Genomic DNA, 21496 nt, shown 5'->3' on the forward strand with positions numbered 1-21496 from the left:
CTCAACACACAACACAAAAATTTAACATCCTTCTGGGTGAATGTGAATTGATGGCAGTATCATTCTAAATAGCTGTGGTCATTTAACGTAGAATTAGAGGATTCAGTTTAATGGTTCATTCTTGTTGCAGATTACCTAATTTTTTCAGGTCGCTTTCCACTGCTGTAAGCTTGTCATCATAGGTTTGGCGAGATGTCTCCATGCCACCCGTAACATTGTCCATTTTTTCTACGACTAAGATTTGAGAATTAAGGATTAGTACACACACCTGCTCACATTTTATTTTTCAGTTTCGATAAAAAACCATTTCATTAGAGAATAAAGGAAACAGATTGAAACAAAAAGAGTATAAATGAAATCAAATACGGGGAGAAAAGCCATTCTTCTAGAAAAATAACTTACTTGTCAAAACCCAGTGGTAGTTTACTTGGTTGAGAATTGTATGTTCTTAACTGTTCTTAGGATTCTGTACTGCCTTGGATGTGTTAGACATTGTTTAGAGCTCAGTTTTTATTTTTATGTATTATATAAGCCCTCAATCTGTATCATTTTCTAAGGTAATTTTCATAGATGGAGGTATAACACTGTGATCTTTTACAAAATTTTATCACTCATCAGACTCCCTGCCATTCCTGGAACGTGGTATGCACTTTCTCTGGAAGAAAAGTCTGTAGTAAAGAACACCTAGCTTACTTCTATAAACAGTCTTTGTAGAAAGAGGGGAAAGAAAGTCAAAAGAGTGTTTGCCACTCTTTTTCATGAGGCCTGAAAAGTCGGCCTCTCCTTAGTGACAAGGGAATCTCTACTTTATCATTTCCCAAGATGCCTACATGAGTTTCTAGACAATTATTTATGAAGAAGACTTTTTTTTTAAGCATCTTTCTGATTGTACATGAAAGGGAAAGAGTTAGTGATACAGTGTTAAATAAAAGCTCCTGTTCTTATTTGTTCTCAGAAGGCAGTAATTCTTTATGGTTGTGAATACGAGTTTCTTTCTAAAATATTGCATAGAAGTGACACCTGTGAGATCCAACCTCTAGCAGCTTGAGATCAATCTGTCCTGGTATCAATGGTTTTCTGAAAAGAAGGACTGTATTTTTTTTTTTTTGAAGCATGAATATATTTTGTATATTAATTGTGAGGTAATGGAGCCAGTTTATTTTTATTCATCAAGTGTTCCACCCATGCATGACTGAATGAGAAGATTCTTCTGGCTCCCATCAGGAAGCAGAAGTATGCTCCCATGTGTCTGTATGACCCAAAGTGAACCAGCCCTGTGGCTCCTACCACCTTCCCTAGAGAAGCTTGCCATGCTCTCCCCCTCAAGCCTCTAAAGTGTGGCTATAAATGAAATGTGTGCACTGCATGAAATGCTCTTTCTCACCCAAGCCCTTCTGTGGGCCCTTCTTTCTACCTAGAATGTTCTTCCCTGGACTCTTCACCAAGTTAAACCCTATTTGCTCCTCAAGACTCAGCTCATCACTTTCTGTGGGGAATCTTTGGTGCGGTGCATCTTGCAGAATTCTCTTGGCAAGAAGTCCTTTCTCTGCCATAGGACTTACTTCACCGTGTGGTCCTGTCTTGTTTACTCTTAGATCCTCTACGGCAGGAGAATTTGCATTCAGATTCATCTGTAGCTCTCAGTGTGCGGCAGTTAGTAGGTGTTCAGCACGTATTTGTTTATTATGCTGTTGACTTAAGTAAATGAGAGTGTGCCCGCTGGCTACAGTGAAAAACTGGCTGAGCCAGAGGTCATGCAAACAGACATACGAACCACCCCCCCACCCCGCCAGGGGAAGACTCAGTACTGGCAAGGAGTACAACATCCAGCGGAATTATGACTGCTTTTTTTTTTTAAGTGACTATAGAGACAAGAAACGTATTGTTATAATAATCTATACCTTAGGATTGTTAGATAGGCACGCACATTTGTAAATCCCCAGAAACTCTGAAGAACACAATGTTTCATCTGCATTTTAGCAAAGTTAAACTTGAAAAAAAAATAAAGTATAAAATGTTGATGAGTTAAGATTCAGTGTGGATCCTCAAATCAAAACACATGCCTCAGTCTGTCCTCAAACCACACACAGGATCTTAAGTCCTGCCCTTTTTTCCCCCGGAAGCCGAAGAAACTTCTAAATATGCTGACAGGCAGTCATTTTCTACCCTCTCTAATTTTCCTTCCATTTTAGTTTTTAAACACACAGAACTGTTCACGGACAGAGAATTCAGGTTTGTGTAAAGGGAATAAATACATTTGTTAAAAACAAAACAAAAATCTGTTAGGTTTCTCTTTGGGGCAGCAAGAAAGCTATCTGCCTTGGCCGCAAGTGCTAATGAACTGGTAACACGCACTGGCGCGTGTGCGTCTGTGCTTAAAAATAGGATCTGGGTCTAAACCTGCAAACTTTGGGGCTGCAAAGCTGGCAGCTTGCTGTTGCATAAAAATACTAGGCTGATGGGCATCCAGAACCAACAGTTGCTGTCATAGCACACAGCATTTTCACTGGTTTTGACTCTTATCAGCTCAAGTTGTCAACCAGGAAAACAGTGGCAGAGCCAGCCTCCCCTACCCTAGAAACTCCCGGTCTGTTGATGCAGACCTCGGTTTGTAGATCCCTCTCCTGTGAGGAAGACGAACATGAACCAGAGAGTTCCTAACAGTTTGTTTTTTCATGGGCTCCCCTTTATTAGAAACTGTTTCTTTCTTTTTTTTTTTAAAGATTTTATTTATTTATTTATTTATTTATTTATTTATTTATTTATTTATTTAACAGACAGCCAGCGAGAGAGGGAACACAAGCAGGGGGAGTGGGAGAGGAAGAAGCAGGCTCCCAGCAGAGGAGCCCGATATGGGGCTCGATCCCAGGACCCCGGGATCACACCCTAGGCCGAAGGCAGATGCTTAACGACTGAGCCACCCAGGCGCCCCTAGAAACTGTTTCTTGACAGAGAATTTTTCTTCAGAGTATCACTGCTTTGGGTATCATACCCAAAGAGTTGGCCCTCTTCGAGTACCCAAAGCCTAATCCTCTAGGATAATCTAATAATAATACCTTTTCTCTAAAAGCATTTTGGTGCCATCCCTGGGCCTGGGCCATTAACCTCCTTCTCCCTTGTCATAATTCCACCCATCCTTTAGGGTCCACTCCAATCTCACCACCCCAACGTGTTAAGCCTTCCCTGACGATTGGATTTTATACCACTAATAATAAGACAATAAGCCAATAATAACAGCAGTAACGACAGCCTCTATTTATCAAGTGCCTACTCTCTGAGAGGCGCACTGCACCATCACCGCAGTTAATCCGTAAAACTGCTGTTTTACAGATGAAGGGATTGAGGCTCAGAGATGTTCAGTAACTTGCCCAGAGTTACACAGCTTGTCAATGACTATGTGAATGGCGGGCCAGGAGAGCTAGTTCCAAAACTAATGCTTTCTCTATAATTCCACATTGCCTCTTATTTAGTATTTCTTTTTCCTCAATATGATTACCTCCCACAAGAGACAGAGCTTACGGTCTAGGCCCTGAAAACAAGGAACAAGGGCGGGGCAAAGAGCTCCTGCCCGGTGCTCACGAGTGTCTGTCCCAGACTGCCTGCGGCACTGAGGGGGAAATGCCCCTGCATCGGTACCTGGGACCTGTGGGCAGACCAACTGTGCTCCCCTGGCATGCAATAAAGACATTTCTACCCTGAAGACTATTTCAGGTTTCATTACAAAAATATAGAAGGTCTGGTTGTCGGGTGTTACCCTGGCTTCCAACAGTAGCCCCCCAGCGTGATTTGATGCCCATCTGGAAAGCCTACCGATCCAGCTATCACTGCTACTTTAGCAGAGCTTAGCAGCAAGACAGACATTCTATGACTAGCAATGTTGAGTGAAAGGAGATTTGTCTTGAGAAAGATTCAGATTTCTTTCTTCTTTATCCTAATTCCCTAAAGATGGATCCCCCTGCTGGGCAGGACAGCGGAGTATGGTTTTCCTGTTCAGGGAACATTCTGGAGAAAACATGACCCACTGCACGGAGGATAAAGAGCCCAAGGCAGAGAATGCTCCAAGCTGGAACTGTCCAAGGACATGGTTTCTGTAAAGCAGCGGACGAGCCTCGGGGTCGCAGCCACTGGACAGCCGTGTGTGGGTGACTCAGCAGTTCCCTGCCTTGTGCAGCAAATTCTCTAGAAGGAACTTCAGTTATATCGTAACTCGTAGTTGTGTAAGTGACATAAAAGGAGAAGTAAAAAACTGTTCTGAGAAAAACAGTATGGAGTTGCCTTTGCCAACTCTGATACATAAAGCAGTTTCTATTTTACTTCCTAACTTCTCCTTCAGAGAAATATCTCCTTTCACTGAATATTCTTTTTCTTCCTTCCTTTTTTTGAAATGGAGAAAGTTTCTCTAGACTTCAAAGGGAGACGTGGAAAGGAGAGCTAGGTCTTATCTTTCTGCCTCTTACAGTGTGGGGTCACTAGAATCTTATCAGCAAGAAAGAAGAATCGTTGTACAAGTAAAGAGAAAACACATCTGGAAAACATGCATATTTTAGTTCATTAAGACTATGCTTGGAGATGGGTAGTAAGGAGGGCATGTATTGCATGGTGCACTGGGTGTTATACACAAGTAATGAATCATGGAACTTTACATCAAAAACTAGGGATGTATTGTATGGTGACTAACATAATATAATAAAAAAATATTAAAAAAAAGACTATGTTTGGAAAGCAAAACTGCATGTTGTATTATCTTATATTTGTCAGTAGATGCCTGAAGGACAGGTTAACCTAAATAACCTGGTAAAGGAGGAGAGCCGGTCTGAATTTCCCTTGAAGGAGGGAGAAGGGGTAAGACCATCATCTTGGTCCACTTGTACTTGCTTCCTCAGTGTCTCCCCACTTCATCCTGGACAGATTACACGCACAGAGCAGGACATGCCAATCTTTAGGATTTTAGACTTCTAGGTAGGGCTCTAAGTGGTAGCGATGCCTTCAAAGCAGAATGGCTTAGAGGTCCCTGGACATTGACTGACTGTCTTCACAGAAGTCAGCCCTGATCTACAATCCATCCACCCGTCCATCCATCCTCCCTCCCATTAATTTATCCGGTAACTTAACTTGGTGCCTAATAAGTACCACGAGGCTAGCAGATATAACAAACTAAAGATAGGAGTCTCTTGTCTTCATGGAACTGAGTTTGGGTGGTGAGACAGACAAGCCCATTGGCCATAATGATAGAGTAGGACAGGGGTAAGAGTAAATAAGAGAGTGCTATGGGAACAAACTCAGCTTTCAGGGGCTTCTTGCAGGGTGTGTGTCTAAGTGAGACATGAAGTCCTTTTAGGTGGAGAGCAGAGAAAAGGTGTTCTCGGCAAATGGAACGGCACACGCACAACGTGCCGGAGCTGAGAAGGGCTTTCCAATGTCATAAAAATGGAGGAAATATCTGTACTTGAAAAACAAACAAAGGAAAAAAAACCCAACACTTCTCCTTTGGAACTTTCTGTATAATTCTAAAGGCATAAAGATCCTAGATCTTATTTCTTTGCAAAGGTAAAAGTTATAAAGCACCCTATGGTGGTATGCTCTTCAAACCTTTGTCAACTGTCTTTCAGTAGTTAAGTGTTTACTTTCATGATATCATACAGTACTGAACCCTAAAGGTACTTATTAAATGGCTGTTTGATTCCAAGCTTCTCCTTTATCTGGGTTTGCCTGGAAAAGTCTAGGAGAAGTGAGTAGTAACCTAAACAACCTGGTAAAGGAGGAGAGCCAGTCTGAATTACCTGGGACATAAAAGACCCTCCTTTTCCCCACTAGGCTCCCTCCCTCACCCCTTGTCCTGCCTTGCCACAATTTAATAACCTTTCTTAATGCTTACTTTGTTAACCCTAGGTTGGATTAACTCATCACAAATACACTGTATAAAATGACCCGGTAACTTCCCAGATTTCCATTGCTCAAATTCATCAGTCAACACCCTACAGGATGCACATACTTTCCGTGTGTGTGGCCTCAGAGATGGGACTTTCAAGCCTCAACTATACTGAGTATTTTTAACATTTTGCCATTCTACTGGCTATAGCTGTATATATGCAGTTATGAAGAAGCAAGAATCACAAAAATACAGCCACTATCTACTAGGACCAACTACTGGGCAGGTGGGTCAACGACATCATCTTTGCTCATCGCCAACACCTTGAAAAGTGGCATTACTAATTGCCATCGTAAGAAATAGGAAAGGGTATGATTCATACCCAGGTTCCACAGCCATGCGGAGGATTAGCATGACGCCTAGCATGTCAGCAAACATGTAATAAACGTTCACAATTGTATTACAAGTGGCAGAATCAAGAGTGAGCTTGGACCATCTGGCTCCAAAGCCCATTCTCATCTCAAGACATCGGGTTTCCTCAGGAAACCTCTGGACACTGGGAGAGAGGGGAGAGGAGTTAGAGGTTGGAGGGAATTCACTCTGAATCTTTCTCTCCCCAAGGAGAGAAAGTCTATGAGCCAAGAAACAGAGAACGGAACACGTGGGAATTCTCCACTGTTAATCTGTCAGTTCTGAGGGAAGGCAGCCGGGATGGTTGCTGAGTGAAGGTCTTGAAGATCAGCAGCCCCCACATCTGCCTCTTGCTGAAGCCAGACGACATGTCTGTGTCATGTATCTTTGATGGGAAGGCTTCCATGGCTGTTTTCTATAAAAAGGTTTAAGCAGCTCGTGATTCTGAATCCTGACACCTTCTACCTGTGGAGTCTGGAACGGGTGTGGTGGGGGCGGGGGGGGGGGTGCAGGAAACCCACTTTGTCTGCAAGTCTGAAGGATTTAGGCAAAAATCTTCCACTGACCTTAAACCAGACACGCTGAAAGAATACCTAACATTCCCATAAAGTACCGTTGGGGTGGCAGTGCTCCCTCTATGTTTAACTTCTGCAGGGCAATATTTTCATGGAGCTTTATAAACAACAGTGGTCACAGTAAATGTGCTGAAGAGGAAAAAAGGGAACTAGCTGCCCAGTCCCTGGGGTGAACTAAGTCGTATCTCTGGAGATCTTGTGTTTGGCTTACCCTCTGTCAGTATAATTTTCCTGTGTGCTGACTCCAGGGTTTCCACACGACCTCTTAGAGATAAGATGAAAAAAGATTGAGGAAGAGGGTGGAGCTAGAAACAGGTAGGAAAACACAACAATGAGGAAAAAATCTTTGTAACTCATAGAGGACCTTTACGATGGTTGAAATGTGTCAAAAGGACTCAGATCCCACAGCTACAGGAAGCTCAAGACAACAAAGTTTATGATGTGGCTTACTTTTGCATTTGAGTTGTATTAATGAGATACTCTGTATTTGCAAACATGGGTTTTTTTTTTTTTTTTCGTGTTTAAATTAATAAAGGGAAACCTGCTATTTGGAAAGAAAAAGGAAAGAGTACTTACCTTTGTATCCCAAAATGGCTACTGTGATTGTTAGCAAGGCACACAAAATGTATAATAATATGATAGAAAACTTCAGTGCCCAGTTATTTTTACATTTGGTACATTGCGTTCCTTCCTGAATGCCTGTAAGAGAAATCAAATTTTAGTAATAGTAACCAGAGATATCATTTCGAAAAGTATCTTTCTGCATGTTGCTTCAAATACTATGATGAAGAGTAATTTTTACATACGCCTTCCGATAGGATGAGTGGCATTTTAAACATACCTCTTCAGCAATATAAGCACTTTATTTCTTTTTTTTTTTTAAAGATTTTATTTATTTATTCGACAGAGATAGAGACAGCCAGCGAGAGAGGGAACACAAACAGGGGGAGTGGGAGAGGAAGAAGCAGGCTCATAGCGGAAGAGCCTGATGTGGGGCTCGATCCCATAACCCCGGGATCACACCCTGAGCTGAAGGCAGCCACTTAACCGCTGTGCCACCCAGGCGCCCCAACATAAGCACTTTAAATATTGCCATTATGTTGTAGTAATTTAGTGTTGTTGCAGTTAATAATGACTTGGCAATAGCACACAACTTTGTCTCAGAATAATTTCAAATCCATTATAATTAGCATTTCAATAAAAATCTCTACATGACAAAAGATTTTAACCGCCCAAATCGACTTGTTTCAGCTCTTATTGGACCTATAGCAATTCAAACACAACCAACCAAAAAAAGTACGAACTGTCCCTTGATGTTTGTTTCAGTGGTATGCCTGACCTAGCTCCTATTGGCTTACAAGAGTCAACTGTTAAATTTGTGGGAATTTGGGGAGCTGGTTGTTAAACTGTTGGAAGCTTGATATCAGCCCTGGAGGGAGTATTTACACCATGGAAATTGGCAACCACCACAAATTGTGACCTTCTCCCCCCCACCCCCAACACACACTGTTTTACCCTATCACTGGCCGTAACGCACGATAACCTACAGCAGAAAATATAGGTAATTTTATGATTAAAATGTTCAATATATAACCATTCTTGTATATTATATATATATTATACTATATATATATATATATATATATATATACAGAAAACAGATGCTGACCGTTATTTAAGTTATCACAGTGATTTGACTAACAACTAGGAAACTAAATAAAACCCCTACATTTTTGATGAGAGGAGGTAAATTTTGACTGCTCACTGTTCAACTTTTTGAAAAACAGTCTAGTCTCAGTGGTAAACCACCGTCACTTCTGCAAGTGACTCCAGAAACTAACCTATAAAAAGGGAACTTTCCATCAGATTGATTAGAAACCCAGAAGACAAAGACTGTGGACATTTTAATGTGAAAATCACAGTGAAAGGAATATCGGGAGATCCCTTGTTTTCCTATGTGCATCTTACTAATAGCGTCTCACAGGAGCAACAGCACATAAAGGGCCGATCTCCTATAATTGTGCTCAATAACTTTTGATGGGTAAGTCGTGAGGATTAAGCTACAGCCAAAGTTCCCCCCTTTTGGTTTGTAATTTTACGCATGGTGCCCTTCTTCCGTGAAAAGAGTTCTTCAGCTGTGTTTAATGCAAAATGATGAGAGAAACAGCATAGAACAATGACTCCAATTTAACTTTCAGGGTTTAACCAAAGCCTCCGGTGTTCTGTGCTGCAGACTCAAGGGGAGGGGGTCCAATCCATCTGTTCCATGACTTAGAGCAGGGATTCTCAAACTCTGGGGTGCATTGGACTTGTCAGAACAAAGCCCTTCTAATTCAGGAGGTCTGAGAAGGTGCCTGAGAATTTGGATTTCTAACAATTTCCCAGGGGATGCAGACACTGCTAGTCTAGCCGCCATGCTTTAGAACAGCGCTTCTCAAACTGGAAAGTGCTTATAAAACACACTGTCAAATGCAGATTTCTGATTTAGTCGGTCTGAGGTAGGAGCTAAGATTCTGCTTTTCTCCCAAGGTCCAGAAGATGCTTAATTACAGCAACATTTTGAGGAGCTAAGGCTTATGGAGAAGATGGTCGTGCTGGATCAACGTTTGGTTAGCCAACCCTTGAAGGTGAAGCTGTAAATCGGACTCAGAGACCAAGAGTAAATCAACTTCTCTGTATCAGTTTTCCCATTTCTTTTACTCTGTTCCCTTTCCATCCTCCTCTAATTGCCCCCCTGGATGTCTCAGCACCACCTCTCCTGTCCAACACTGACCTCGGTACCATCCCCGCCAAATCAGAACTCCAACTTCCACCGATGTCCATGTTTCCATCCAACCTAAATACTACACTATCCCAATCCCCCACTCAAAGACTCCTTCGAGTCTTCTCTCATATTCTTTAATTCGCTCAGTGGCCAGGCCCTGCTAATCTTCCCATGGGACATTTTTATCATGATCATCTCATCTGTAGGTTATTGCTGTTCATTTACGGCCTACACTGTACCAGACGCTGAGCTAGGTGCTTTCCACACGGCACCTTTATTCGTAAACACCTTTCAAGGAGGCATAGTAGTGACAGCTGAGATGACATCCCATAGACACCACAGGCAGGATTCAAACTCAGGTCTGTCCGACTTTAAGCACCACACTCTCTCCACTTTGCCACGGTGCCTCTCCCTGGTCATCCCTTCCTGTCCACTTCACTACTGTGAGACCCTTTCATCGCAGTGGGAGCTTCCTCTTCCACTCCCACTGGAATCCAGGCTCACCCTGTACCAGATACTGCTATCCTCACGACAGTGCCAAAGAGAAAAAAACAAAAACACTCCAACGCCTCCTCCTTACATAAAGGATGAACACACACACACACACACACACATACACACACGCACACACCCATCAGCTCTTAGACTCTGTCCCATCTGGCAGCTTAAAATGAAACAAAGACCCCTTACATCAGTCAGAGTGAAAATATTTTGGAACTGGGAGAGGGGGGAAGTGTCAGCAGACCCACAAACAAGCCACACCTCATATCCAGAACCCATAAACTTGCTTTGGTGGCAGCTGTAAGCAAAGAAGGGTGATAGACACAGTGATGTTGGACTGACCTCCCTTGGAAAGACTGGATGATGCTTTTGTGGCTTAAGGCGGGGGGGGGTTCATTCCTTTTGGATTTTAGGACAGTGGTGGGTGATTCCTTGCATTCCATGAGCAGAGACACAGAAGATTTGGTCATAGGGGAGGTTAGGGGAGACAAGAGAATCTGGGGTGAGAAAGTTGCTTAGAGGTCATCTGGTCAAGCGTCACTGTGTTAGTGATGGAGAAAGTGAGGTCAGCGAGGCAAAGCAAATCCGAAGCCACGCGTCCACACCCTCCGGGCGTGGGTCCTTCCCTCCCGCTCTGCCCATCGTGGGTGCTGCTGCTGTTTGCCGCCCGCTGTCTTGGGCATGTAGTCCTCATGCGGACTGCTCCCAGACCGTTGTCCCTGGCTCAGATGCCAAGAGCAGGGTCTCTTCCTCACGATGTGCCTTTCTCACTGCTGACTGTATCAAGCATTTAATCAACATCAGACGGCACCGCCTCGCCCCCCTTTCCACTTGACACACGTTCTGTGGCTTGTTTTTTCTCTCCCCAGAGACTTATTTTTAATAGGAATTCTGTTTTATCTTTTCCTCTCTGCCCTCCGCTGGGAGGACATCTGGCCAAACATACAGATGCCTACTACAAAGAGACCCTGCTGGCTCACGAAGCTGGGGGACCCCCTCCTCCTTGAACCTAGATGGTCACAAAAAAACAGTCAAGAGAGATATCCCCCTGTTACCAGCCTTTGGACTGTTTGTTTTCTCAGCATTACTTTCCAGAGACTGGGGGCTTTGTTCCCGCTGGAGGGGCTGGGGGTGGTGGGAAGGGCAAGGGCAGAGTGCTGCAGATAAGACATTCTAGCTCAGGAAGTGAAGCAGTCTTGCCCCTTACCACCGGGAGACTCAGCGTATCAAAAATCCTGGCCCAAGTAGCACATTTGTAATTCAGCACGCCACAGACAGAATGCGCCTGAAGGATCCATGCTTTTCCATTGGTTATCCCTCTTAAACTATCCCTCTTAAACTTGATTCTTGGCTCATTCTTGGCTCATTTTCCAGTGTCCAAGTCTTTATTATGCAAAAAAAAAATAAGTTGGGGGGGGTCACTGAAATCAGAATCACTCTGGTTAACTCCTTGGGTATTCCACAGAAGTTCAGAATAGGCTGACAATTTGGTCCCCAGGGCCCAAACTCAAAGTTCCCTGGGTCGCCCTGTTTCCAATAACACATGTTTAGAGTAAGAAGAGTGGGGGCCGGGTGGGGCCGCCAATCAGGGGGCGGTGGTTAGCTAGTTGGAGAGAATAATTGAAACACTGCAGGAATGACAGTGCGAAGGACCAGAAGAATTCACCAGCAGAGAATTCCTTTCTGCTGTGGTTCTCCATAAAGAGCCCTCCCAAGTGCTGCGGTCCAGGCTCCAATCCAGTCTTTTTCCAATCTTTTTGGAGAACAAAAGAGTCTCCTTCATTCACTATCATATTTTTCTACCATCACCGAAGGGTGGCTTGTCTTTCGAAATGGGCTCATGCTGATCAATCCCCTTTCCTGTCAGGTAAAGCCTGGCACTCTGGGCAAGTGTGGGACATTCCTGGTCTGTCTTAATTATCACAAGTGTCTACAGAGCTCGGTGGTGTTGCCGTAAAGATCATGTTACCAGAGAGAAGCTTCAAAAAGCTGGTGGATTGCAAAATCCAGAAAACCACAGGTTTTGATCTGAGATTTGCAGTGACCTTTTCATGTGGTTTTTTTATAGTTATTAATCTACTGCCTAGTGGCATATATTCCCATAAGCCCGTAAGAATGATTTGGCTCTAACAGTAAAACTGATGATTCAAATAAATTCCTATAATTAAAATGCCCCCAAAAGCAACAAAACAGTAAGAGTTAACATCCTGGTTAGTTATTTGGATGTTACGTAACATCACTAGAACAAAAGTTACATCCATAAAACATTTTATCCCACAAATAATTAATTTTTCCTTATTATAAAGGCCATTTACTAAATGACAGAATGTGGATTTCATTAGCAACAATTTTTTTTTTATTAATGAGTAATTTAGTTCCCAAATATAAATCTCAGCCCTGGACACCTTATTATGCCCAGTTTCCTAAACGATGTGGAGAAGCATGAAAACAGAAGCAGGACAAGACTCGGGAATGAAATAACTTTCTGCACAAAAAAATGAAGCCTCATAGCATCCCTGTAATTCATAAGTGTATCCAAACCAGGGAAATTATTTAGAAGAGAGTTTTAGGGGTCTGAAATCTTCAGCACTCATTCTGAGCTTACATTAATATTCTGCAGTCAACAAGGGTATAGTTTTTTTTTTTTTTTCCATTAGAGTATTTATATACGGCAGTCAGTTCTGGTTTGGGTTTAATGTTAAGAGTATGTATTATTTGTTTGAAATTTATCATTTATACCCTGCCTACTAAAAAAGAATTATAGGCAAAACCCACATATAACGAGCCACTCAGAATACATAGCATCTGCCAGAATATATGGTGTCTCAACAGAACACCCTTATTTTCTCTTTGTGGTTTTTATAAGAAGAAATCCTTTATTGCATGAACTGTACACAAATGCTTTCAATTCTGAGGGAAGGAATCCTCGCTCGTCGGGGAGCTCAAGCATCACATTTCCAACATTTGTCTCTCCTCGCTGGCCCCCTTCCTCTTGGCTCTATTCCTATTCATTTTATTCTGGGGACACAGCGTGAACTGTCAACAATCCTGATGATACGTATCAGCAGCCCTGACTACTTCATTATCTGGCACTACCAAACAATGTCCTTCTGTGATTAGGCACTGGATGTTTTAATGAAAAGGACTTATGGAAATGCAGCTCCAGCTCGGCCATCAGAGTCTGCTGTATAATGGAGCCAGGCACGTACACTGCACAGGTCTTTGGAAGGCAGCCACTGGACCTTTGTTGAGTGGGTGCGAGCTGGCCATCGCCGCTAATGCAAGGAGGAAATGTGGAGGATGGCTGCTATTCCTGAGGCCCTGACAGGTGCCAGGCACCCTCTCCTGGTTATTTACAATGCCTTTAATGATTCTGCAGAGTAGGAATTCTGGCCCTAACGTTACAGGGTTTAGGAAAGTGCCTGTCGAAGAGGTTGACTCTCCAAGCCAGTAAGTGGCTGAGCTGTAAGATGAACCTGGGGTTATCACATGCTGCTTCTCCAAGCTTACTGACTTCCAGAAGTGGAAAGCAAAACAAAGCAAGATTAAGGATGCCTAACAAGATAAACTGTAGAAAGCTGACAGGTTAGACTTCTAGAAGTATTCTGTCAAAGTAAAGGGGTGCAGAAACATCTTTTCAAACAAAAATAGAAGATGCCTTTCTCAGAAATGAGCACTAAAATTCAGTCTCCAGTGAGTTAACTATTATAGGCCTGGGGCTTCCACAGGCTGTAATTTCTATTCTGTGGTGACATACTGAGTAGCAAGTTAATTCCACCCTAAATAAATGCTCATTATCTCTGTGAGAGGTCAGGATTGTCCTGGAGGTTGGCTGGTAGGGTCTGTTAGCCCTTCAGGGGAATCATCCCCCAATGGTGATGGAATTTTTGGAATGAGGTGAGCTGGGAAGAGAAGATAGCTTTATAATTTCAAGGCAAACTATGAGACATGCAGGGGGCTTGCACGGTTTAATCCATGGCAATTCTCCACTGCCATAGGGAGCTCCAGGTGGCTCAAAGTAGACTCCAAGATGCACACCAGCTAGCATCCTCCAACCATGCAGATTTAAAGAACCTCAGGGCTAAGAGGAGAATCTGCTGTCATGATGGCCAACATCCACCTTACAGTGAGGAAACTACAGTCCACTGTCTGCCCCACTCACACATGAGCCAGTCCGGGCTTTAGGCTTCAGGGTTCACGATTCGCCCCTAGAATTCTAATGTAGGTCCCCAAACCCTGCCCATATCACCATGCTTCTTCCTTATTACATCCCATTATTCATTTATTAAGAAGTAAGTATGGCGGGGTGCCTGGTGGCTCAGTTGGTTAAGTGTCTGCCTTTGGCTTGGGTCATGGTCCCAGGGTTCTGGAATCAAGCCCCGCATCGGTCTCCCTGCTTGATGGGGAGCCTGCTTCTCCCTCTCACTCTGTTGCTCTCTCTGCTTGTGCTCTCTCACTCTCTGTCAAAATAAATAAATAAAATTAAAAAAAAAAAAAGAAAGAAGTATGGAGCACCTACTATGTACCAGGCCCTGGGTATAATGGTCAATGAAACAGACAACAATCTTGGCCCCTATGGAACTTATACTTCAGTAGGAGGCTACGGTAAGGTGTTAGGAGGTGATAAACACCTTGCAGAAAAATTAAGTCAGGAATGGGCAAAGGGCATGTGGGAGAGGAGGGGGACAGCAACTTAAACAGGGTGGTCAGAGAAGGCTTCAGAGAGTAACACAGAAGCAAGAGCGTGGGGAGTGTGTGAAATAGCCCCAGGGTCCTGCACGGAACTCCTGCTGCGCGCCCCAAAGATCTGCTTGTTTCTTCTCCAGGTCTTGAGATTTGCCCTCCTTCTCCCCACACTTTTCCTCTCCAGGAAATGACTACTTTTGAAACCTTTAGTTGCATCTCTCCTCCTCAATGAATCCTTTCCTAAAATCAGCCCCACCCCAAGCCCAGCTGGGCCTGAACCCCTTTAGTACCTGTGTGGTTCACACTGCATAAATCCACGCGCACGAGTGTTTTTCAAGGCCACCCTCCTGTTTGTGTGGGAATTTCATTTCTCTGAGCTATTCCTTTGCATCTCTCTAAACACACTAGGTGGTTCTCTAGAACTCTACACGGCAAGCAGTTTAACACGTCCGTGACTGCGGCGTGGATCCTGGCAGTGGGAACCTCAGGCTCCGTCACTCCCTCAGGGACCGTCTCACACACGTTGGAAGCAGCACGCTTCCCCCAGCTCTCAGGTGCCCGGACCTCACGACCTTCCTTCCCACCTTTGTGTCCAGCTTTCTAGGTGACTAGTGACATGCCGATCTGTCTTGTTGGCCGGGAGGGTAGCCGTCCTGGGAGAGCATTCAGCTCAAAGGCCTGACAGTCAAAATGCAGACACTCTGGGGGAACCCCTGTCCTCCCAAACAATCAGCCTGAAAGGAAGAGTTTTCTGTTCACTGCAGGAGGTGGGGAGTGCCCTGGCGTTTACTAACCGAAGGAACGCAAAGCATTCTTTATTTTTTATTTTTTTTATTTTAATGTTTTTTTATTATATTACGTTAGTCACCGTACAGTACATCCCTGGTTTCTGATGTGAAGTTCGATGATTCATTAGTTGCGTATCACACCCAGTGCACCATGCAATACGTGCCCTCCTTACTACCCCTCACCAGCCTATCCCATTCCCCCACCCCCCTCCCCTCTGAATATTACTCAGCTATCAGAAAGAACGAGTTCGCAAAGCATTCTTTAAGACCCCGGCCCAGCCCGAAAGGAACCCCGAGATCGGAAGCAGCAGGGCAGCATGCCTACGCTTTCTGTCCCTTGGCACCCACGAAACTAAATCCGACAGGGCAGAGATGAGAAATGTAAACCCACAATGCACCATCTGCCTTGAGTGTTGTTTCTTTAAAAAGTGTTATTTCGGGGGCAGCTGAGGAGCTAATATCAGGGTGATGGGAACCCTGCTGAGCCGGGGGGGGGGCAAGTCTCAGTTAATGATAGCGTGTTTGCTGTTTATCACTGAGGCAGTGTTGGGGCATGTGGAAATTATGCTGTGCAGCAGGTGCTGGCATAAAAAAGCCTAATCCGCGCTCTCTCGCATACCTACTTGATTTCTTTAAACCAGCAGAAACTAGTGTTTTGATGGGGAAAAGAAAAGGGCCTCCGTGTAAATGAAAATACCAATCAGCCTGACAGACATTCCTCATTCCTTTATGAATATGTGTTTTTTAGTTTCTTCGAGCGCAGACTATAGTTGAGGACACTTAAATTAGGGGAAAAGTGAGCCAAGACAGAGCAACAGATTTTACTGTCGGTGTTTAAGTAGTTATCTGCTCTGCACCGAATGTAGCCTCAGTTCCGAGCTGTGATGAGAAACGAGTCAATCAACTTGAAGTGACCCAAATGAGGAAACGTTGGCAAATAAATAATGAGGGAAATGGGAGGGATCTATTTTAGAGGTTACAGCCCAGCAGTGAGAGGAGTGGGGTCCCCAGGTTCAGTGAAGAGCTTCCCGTTCACCAGCTCGTTATTCATACTTGCTATCAACTGTGGACAAAGGACAGAGAGAAGAAGAAATGTTTCCATGGGGCAGGCAGCTACGGTTGTAGAGGTCAAAGGAATATAAAAATGGAAACCCGATACACAAAAAAGAAGGCAAGTAACCAAATTATAATCGAATATAAAGTAAATGGGAAAATGTATGCTTTTTAAATTTTCCATGACTTTGTAAAGAATTCATAGAGGACAGAGTTAAATTTAGAAAATGCTCTAAAACTGAAATAACTAGATTAAAAAAACGGATAAATGCACATATTTGTATACACACATGCAGCCAAACAAAGTGCTTTCCATGACAGTGGATAGAGAGGCTTCAAAAATGGATTTCTAAGTCAAAACTCAAATTCACAATTTCCCATAGATTCCTCCGGGGTGTGCTGGAGCCAACTGATGCTGACTGGGGAGAACCAGGGGTTTACATCTCTTCACAACTCCATGTTCATGAGTTTCCATTGGCGGCTTGGAATTGGTCGTACTGGGAGTATTTACACCAAAGAAATGAGCAAATGCTACAGAATCGGGGCTTTGCCTCCTGGAGGGCTGGTTGTTCAACATTTGTTGGCTGCAACCTGCTGCAACTGCTCCATCACTTTTAAACAAACCAAACTGCTCTGTCTGTACAGGAAACCACTTGAGAAGTCCAGGATCACGGGACAGGGGGAGGGTTATATGGGACCTTCGTTCCTTTTCTCTCCCTCCAGGGTACAGAGATCATACAGGCATTCTTATTAGTGATATTTGTGCACATTAGACGTTGTGAATTCAAAACTTCCATGGCTACTTAATACATTTCAAATTCATGATCTCTGCAGGGGTGATCATCTTAGATTCCCGGCGAAACCGACAATGTTCAGGGTTCAGTTCCCACGTGTCTGTTAACTTCATACCACGGATACAGGTTTGACTTAACTCTGACCAACCACCCTGCAAGTGAATTTCCCTCTCGCTCGGGAGATGATGTACAGAAGGACTGATGTGATCTGTTGCCCACATGCGGTGAGTGTAGCAAAGGTGACGAGGTGGAGCACAGAGGAACCAGCCTAAGGACAGGCAGCGGTAGAGGACACACGCAGATTCAGAGGAAGGAATCACCAGAGAGGAAGGGATTTCAAATAAGAAGCCTCAGTTTGGAAGATATTCTCTTTGGCTCCTACAATCATGCAAGAATTAAAACCCCAGCTGCCAGACAGAAAAAATCCAAGAGTCCAAAGGAGCACGAGGCCTCTGTACATTCATGCGATACACATACATCTGACAGCAACAACCAGACCCGGAGACAGAAACAGGAAACCATCAGAAATACACCAGCTGAACTGCCAACAGCAGAGGCGAAATACCTTTGGAACATGACCTCTTGTAGCAGAGAGCTGCACAATTTGGTCCAGGCCACGTGAGCTCTGGTCCGTTATTCAATGGTGATCCAAGATACAGAAAATATATACACAATTTCACCAATACGATCTTCTTAGTTCATAAAATCACCTAATTGTATTTCATGCTCGAAGAAACGCATCTTATTGCCCAAATGGCCAAACAGCTTCTATCAATTCGATCTGTAAACTGGTTAAACAGGTGGAAAGAAAAGGCTTAGGACAAGTTCTTAACAATGTCGTCCAACCCACACTTAGCTCTGGGTTTTTCTCCATTACCCCAGTAAATACGGAATTTGAAATCTGTGTCAGAATCACCCACTAGGGAATCATTCATGTATTTCATTTCTAATTTGTAGCATATATTTGTTTACATCAATTCCTCCTAAGCTGTATATAGTTTAGAACATAGTGTGAGTTGTTTATTATTCTTTAAAATATCCTGTGGTTCCTTCCAGTTAAGAAGTATTTGTCTTTATTTTTTTTTTAAGGTTTTGTTTATTTGAAAGAGAAAGAGAGAGAGAGCGCGTGCGAGGACATGAGCAGGGGGAGCCGCAGAGGGAGAGGGAGAAGCAGGCTCCCCGCTGAGCAGGGAGCCTGATGCCGGACTTGATCTCAGGATCCCGGGATCATGACCTGAGCTGAAAGCAGATGCTTAACCAACTGAGCCAGTCAGGCGCCCCAAGAAGTATTTGCTTGAATGGCCACTACACAGTGGCATGCCAGGGATGGGCTCAGCTCAGCAGACTGAGGACACACACCCCTTCTAGAACAGGGCCCAAAGCAGGGCTCTTCGAAGCTTCCTGGGGCAGCAAAACTTCCCCAGGAAGTCTTAGAAGGGTTGGAAAAGCGCTCATCCCACGGCTGACAGGCCGGCAGTGTGATCTTGCAAATCGAGACAGTGCTATTTCGTTACTTCCACATCATGCATGGCCCTGCGAGGAACTAAAAAAGAAGGAATCAGTGATTCACAAGGCATCCACTCCTAAATGATGAATAAAACCAAGTCTGGACTTAATAAGCCCAGCTACCAGGCAATGTTCCTTCCTGCCAGAAAGCGGTTATGTTACAGCAGCAAAGCTAGTAAAGACAACAACGACCTGTAAAATACAGTCTACCGGTTGCCCTGAAACAATCTGTCACTTTATACAGCACTTAGGGGAAACAACACCTAATAAACAACACCTAGTAAAGCACAGGAACATACACTACAGTAAAGGGAAAAATCCCACTTACAGCTGTGGTTATGACAGTGCTTATAAAATTAGAAGCACTAATTTACTAGGGTATACAGAGCCCCCAATGCCTGTGTGATTGTAGATTTACTCAATTGTATCTATGGCCCTGCAGCGTAGAAGCAAATCTTCTTGGCTTTGAGCTTGGTGGGCAGATCCGACGGTTTCCACTCTTGCTCACTTCCCAGACAGACATCACGAGTGGGCACAAATCACCTATGAGAAATGTGCATTCAAGTGGGGCCGGGAGAGGCAGGGGCTCAGGGAGGGCTCCTTCTTTCAAAGGCTTCAGCTGTATGGGCCTCGGGGAGAATGGAAAGGCTCTCAGAGCAGGGGAGAGAAATAACCCCCCCCCAATTTTTTTTTATTGGAAGAGCAAAGATTTGTGATTATCTAGAAATAACAGAAGAAAGGGGAGAGCTGTGGCAACAGGGAAAGGAAAATAAGCAACAACAGGTCTTGGGAAAGACTCTATAAGGAAGGTTGTCACCACTGAGTCCTCTATGTCCCAACCAGCCGGGAGACCCTGAGGTGCAATGTCTGCGCCTCACGCACGGGGCACAGAGAAGACATAGATTATTTCTGTTGACAAAGAACAGCGGGTTCCAGAGATTAAAGAGAAAGGAAAGTAGCGCACGAAACGAGTCGTGTAAAATTACTTGGACGTCGAGGACACGATCGAGCAAGCCTGTGAGGTACAGAAGCGAGTACCGACGCAGCTCCCGCTGTTACGATGCGGTGATTCTTATTTCCCAAATGGCCAGTACTAAGGCTTTGGCTCTAGCTGCGCACCTGGTCCTCGGAGCAGGGTGAGACCTCGGCTTCCACTCAACTCCCGCCCACCCCACCCCACCGACCCCGTGGCCACGTGCCCTCCTGTGCCCCCAAACTGGGGCCCAACACGGTGGCTCGGCACACGCGGCAGGCACTGCCCATCTGGGGTGCTAGGTCGCGACAAAGGAAGTGTTCCCTCTCGGTAGATGCAATTCAGACTTCTTCCTCAACCTCAGTGCCTCTCCCTCCTCCCGCCCTCATGAGACAAAAATAGGTCATAAATCGGAGAGACCACACCGACTTGCCTTATTTTTACCGCGCTATCTCGTTTCTAGCAAGTCAAGCACCACGGTTCGGAAGTCCCCGCGCCACCGCTGGGAGCAGATCAGTCCAACCCTCGAATTCCTGCAGGAGTGGGTGCAACATGGTTTCCCCGCGGTATCATTCTGTGGGGCGCACCCGACGCCGGGGGATGCAGGCCGTGCCTCAAACCGCTTGCTGCCAAGGGGACACGTAACGTTGTGACACAGGGAGGGTACTGATTCCTCACGCCCAGGGGATCCAGGTTTGGGCCTGATCTTCCAGCAGGAAAAGGCTCTGGGCAAACAGGTTAAACCTCCGCCCATCTTTTCAGGAAACAGAGAGGACAGCTCTGTAGCAAAAGATAATGAAACCCTCTGGGAGACCGGTACTGCTAAACGAATTAGACAGAGGCCATCGGACCGAGGTGGCTCTCTGTCCTGGCAGCCTATATAAGCAAACCAAAACCGAAGTCTGTAAAGGCCTCTAGGTTACAGCATCGAAACCTAAGAACAGCCAGTCACAAACAGCCAACTAGGCTTAAGCGTTAGCTAATCAATGAATTTCCTCTCCTTGCTACGGGGCACCTTCTCTACAGAAGTCTCTCCCCTGGCTCCTGTTGGTGAAGCCCTTCTAACTACTTCTGGTTTGACGCTGCCCCGATGTGAACAGATGTTTGCTTTAACTCTCAAAATTCTTAATATGCCTCAGTTTATCTTCTAACAGTATATTCGAGTTAGGAACAGAGGCTAGGGCTCCCCTGTGGCCAGGACAAAACTGAACCATTGCCCGTGTTGGTTGACAGAAACACAGACTGAACCCGTAGTAAATGTCCTTTTCATAGTTTTCCTTTTAAAATTTCCATCTTGATCAAAAATGTGAAATTTCTATGCAATTAAAGAACAAAATAAACAGACTCCAGTTTCATAATTTGTATGGCAGATCTTTTCTACTTATCAAATATGAGCTTATCATATCTGATCATGTTTCTGATGGCCCCACTTCTTCTCCTCCACAGCGATAAATCGGGGGGCCTGTGGACGCTTCTGACCCTGATGTGAGAGGCAGACATCACTTTAGTCAGTGAGACTAAACAGTGGGGGAAGGGGCAGTGTGGACATATGGAAACAGATTCAGACAGGACCAGA

The 21496-nt window shown here is 44.5% G+C and overlaps 1 protein-coding gene across 1 annotated transcript in view; it reads right to left on the reverse strand.

Moving 5' to 3' along the window:
* The window catches only part of COLEC12 (collectin subfamily member 12), a 184923-nt gene that overhangs the window by 33755 nt on the left and 129672 nt on the right, over window positions 1-21496 (reverse strand). Inside the window, exons 3-4 of the mRNA XM_040632678.1 lie at window positions 7432-7554; window positions 136-234 (exon numbers count right to left, since the gene is read on the reverse strand). Of these exons, the coding sequence (XP_040488612.1) occupies window positions 136-234; window positions 7432-7554 (222 nt within the window). The remainder of the gene's footprint in view (window positions 1-135; window positions 235-7431; window positions 7555-21496) is intronic.

This window comes from Ursus maritimus, unplaced genomic scaffold, assembly GCF_017311325.1.
Source record: "Ursus maritimus isolate PB19 unplaced genomic scaffold, ASM1731132v1 scaffold_18, whole genome shotgun sequence".
Classification (NCBI taxonomy): Eukaryota; Metazoa; Chordata; class Mammalia; order Carnivora; family Ursidae; genus Ursus; species Ursus maritimus.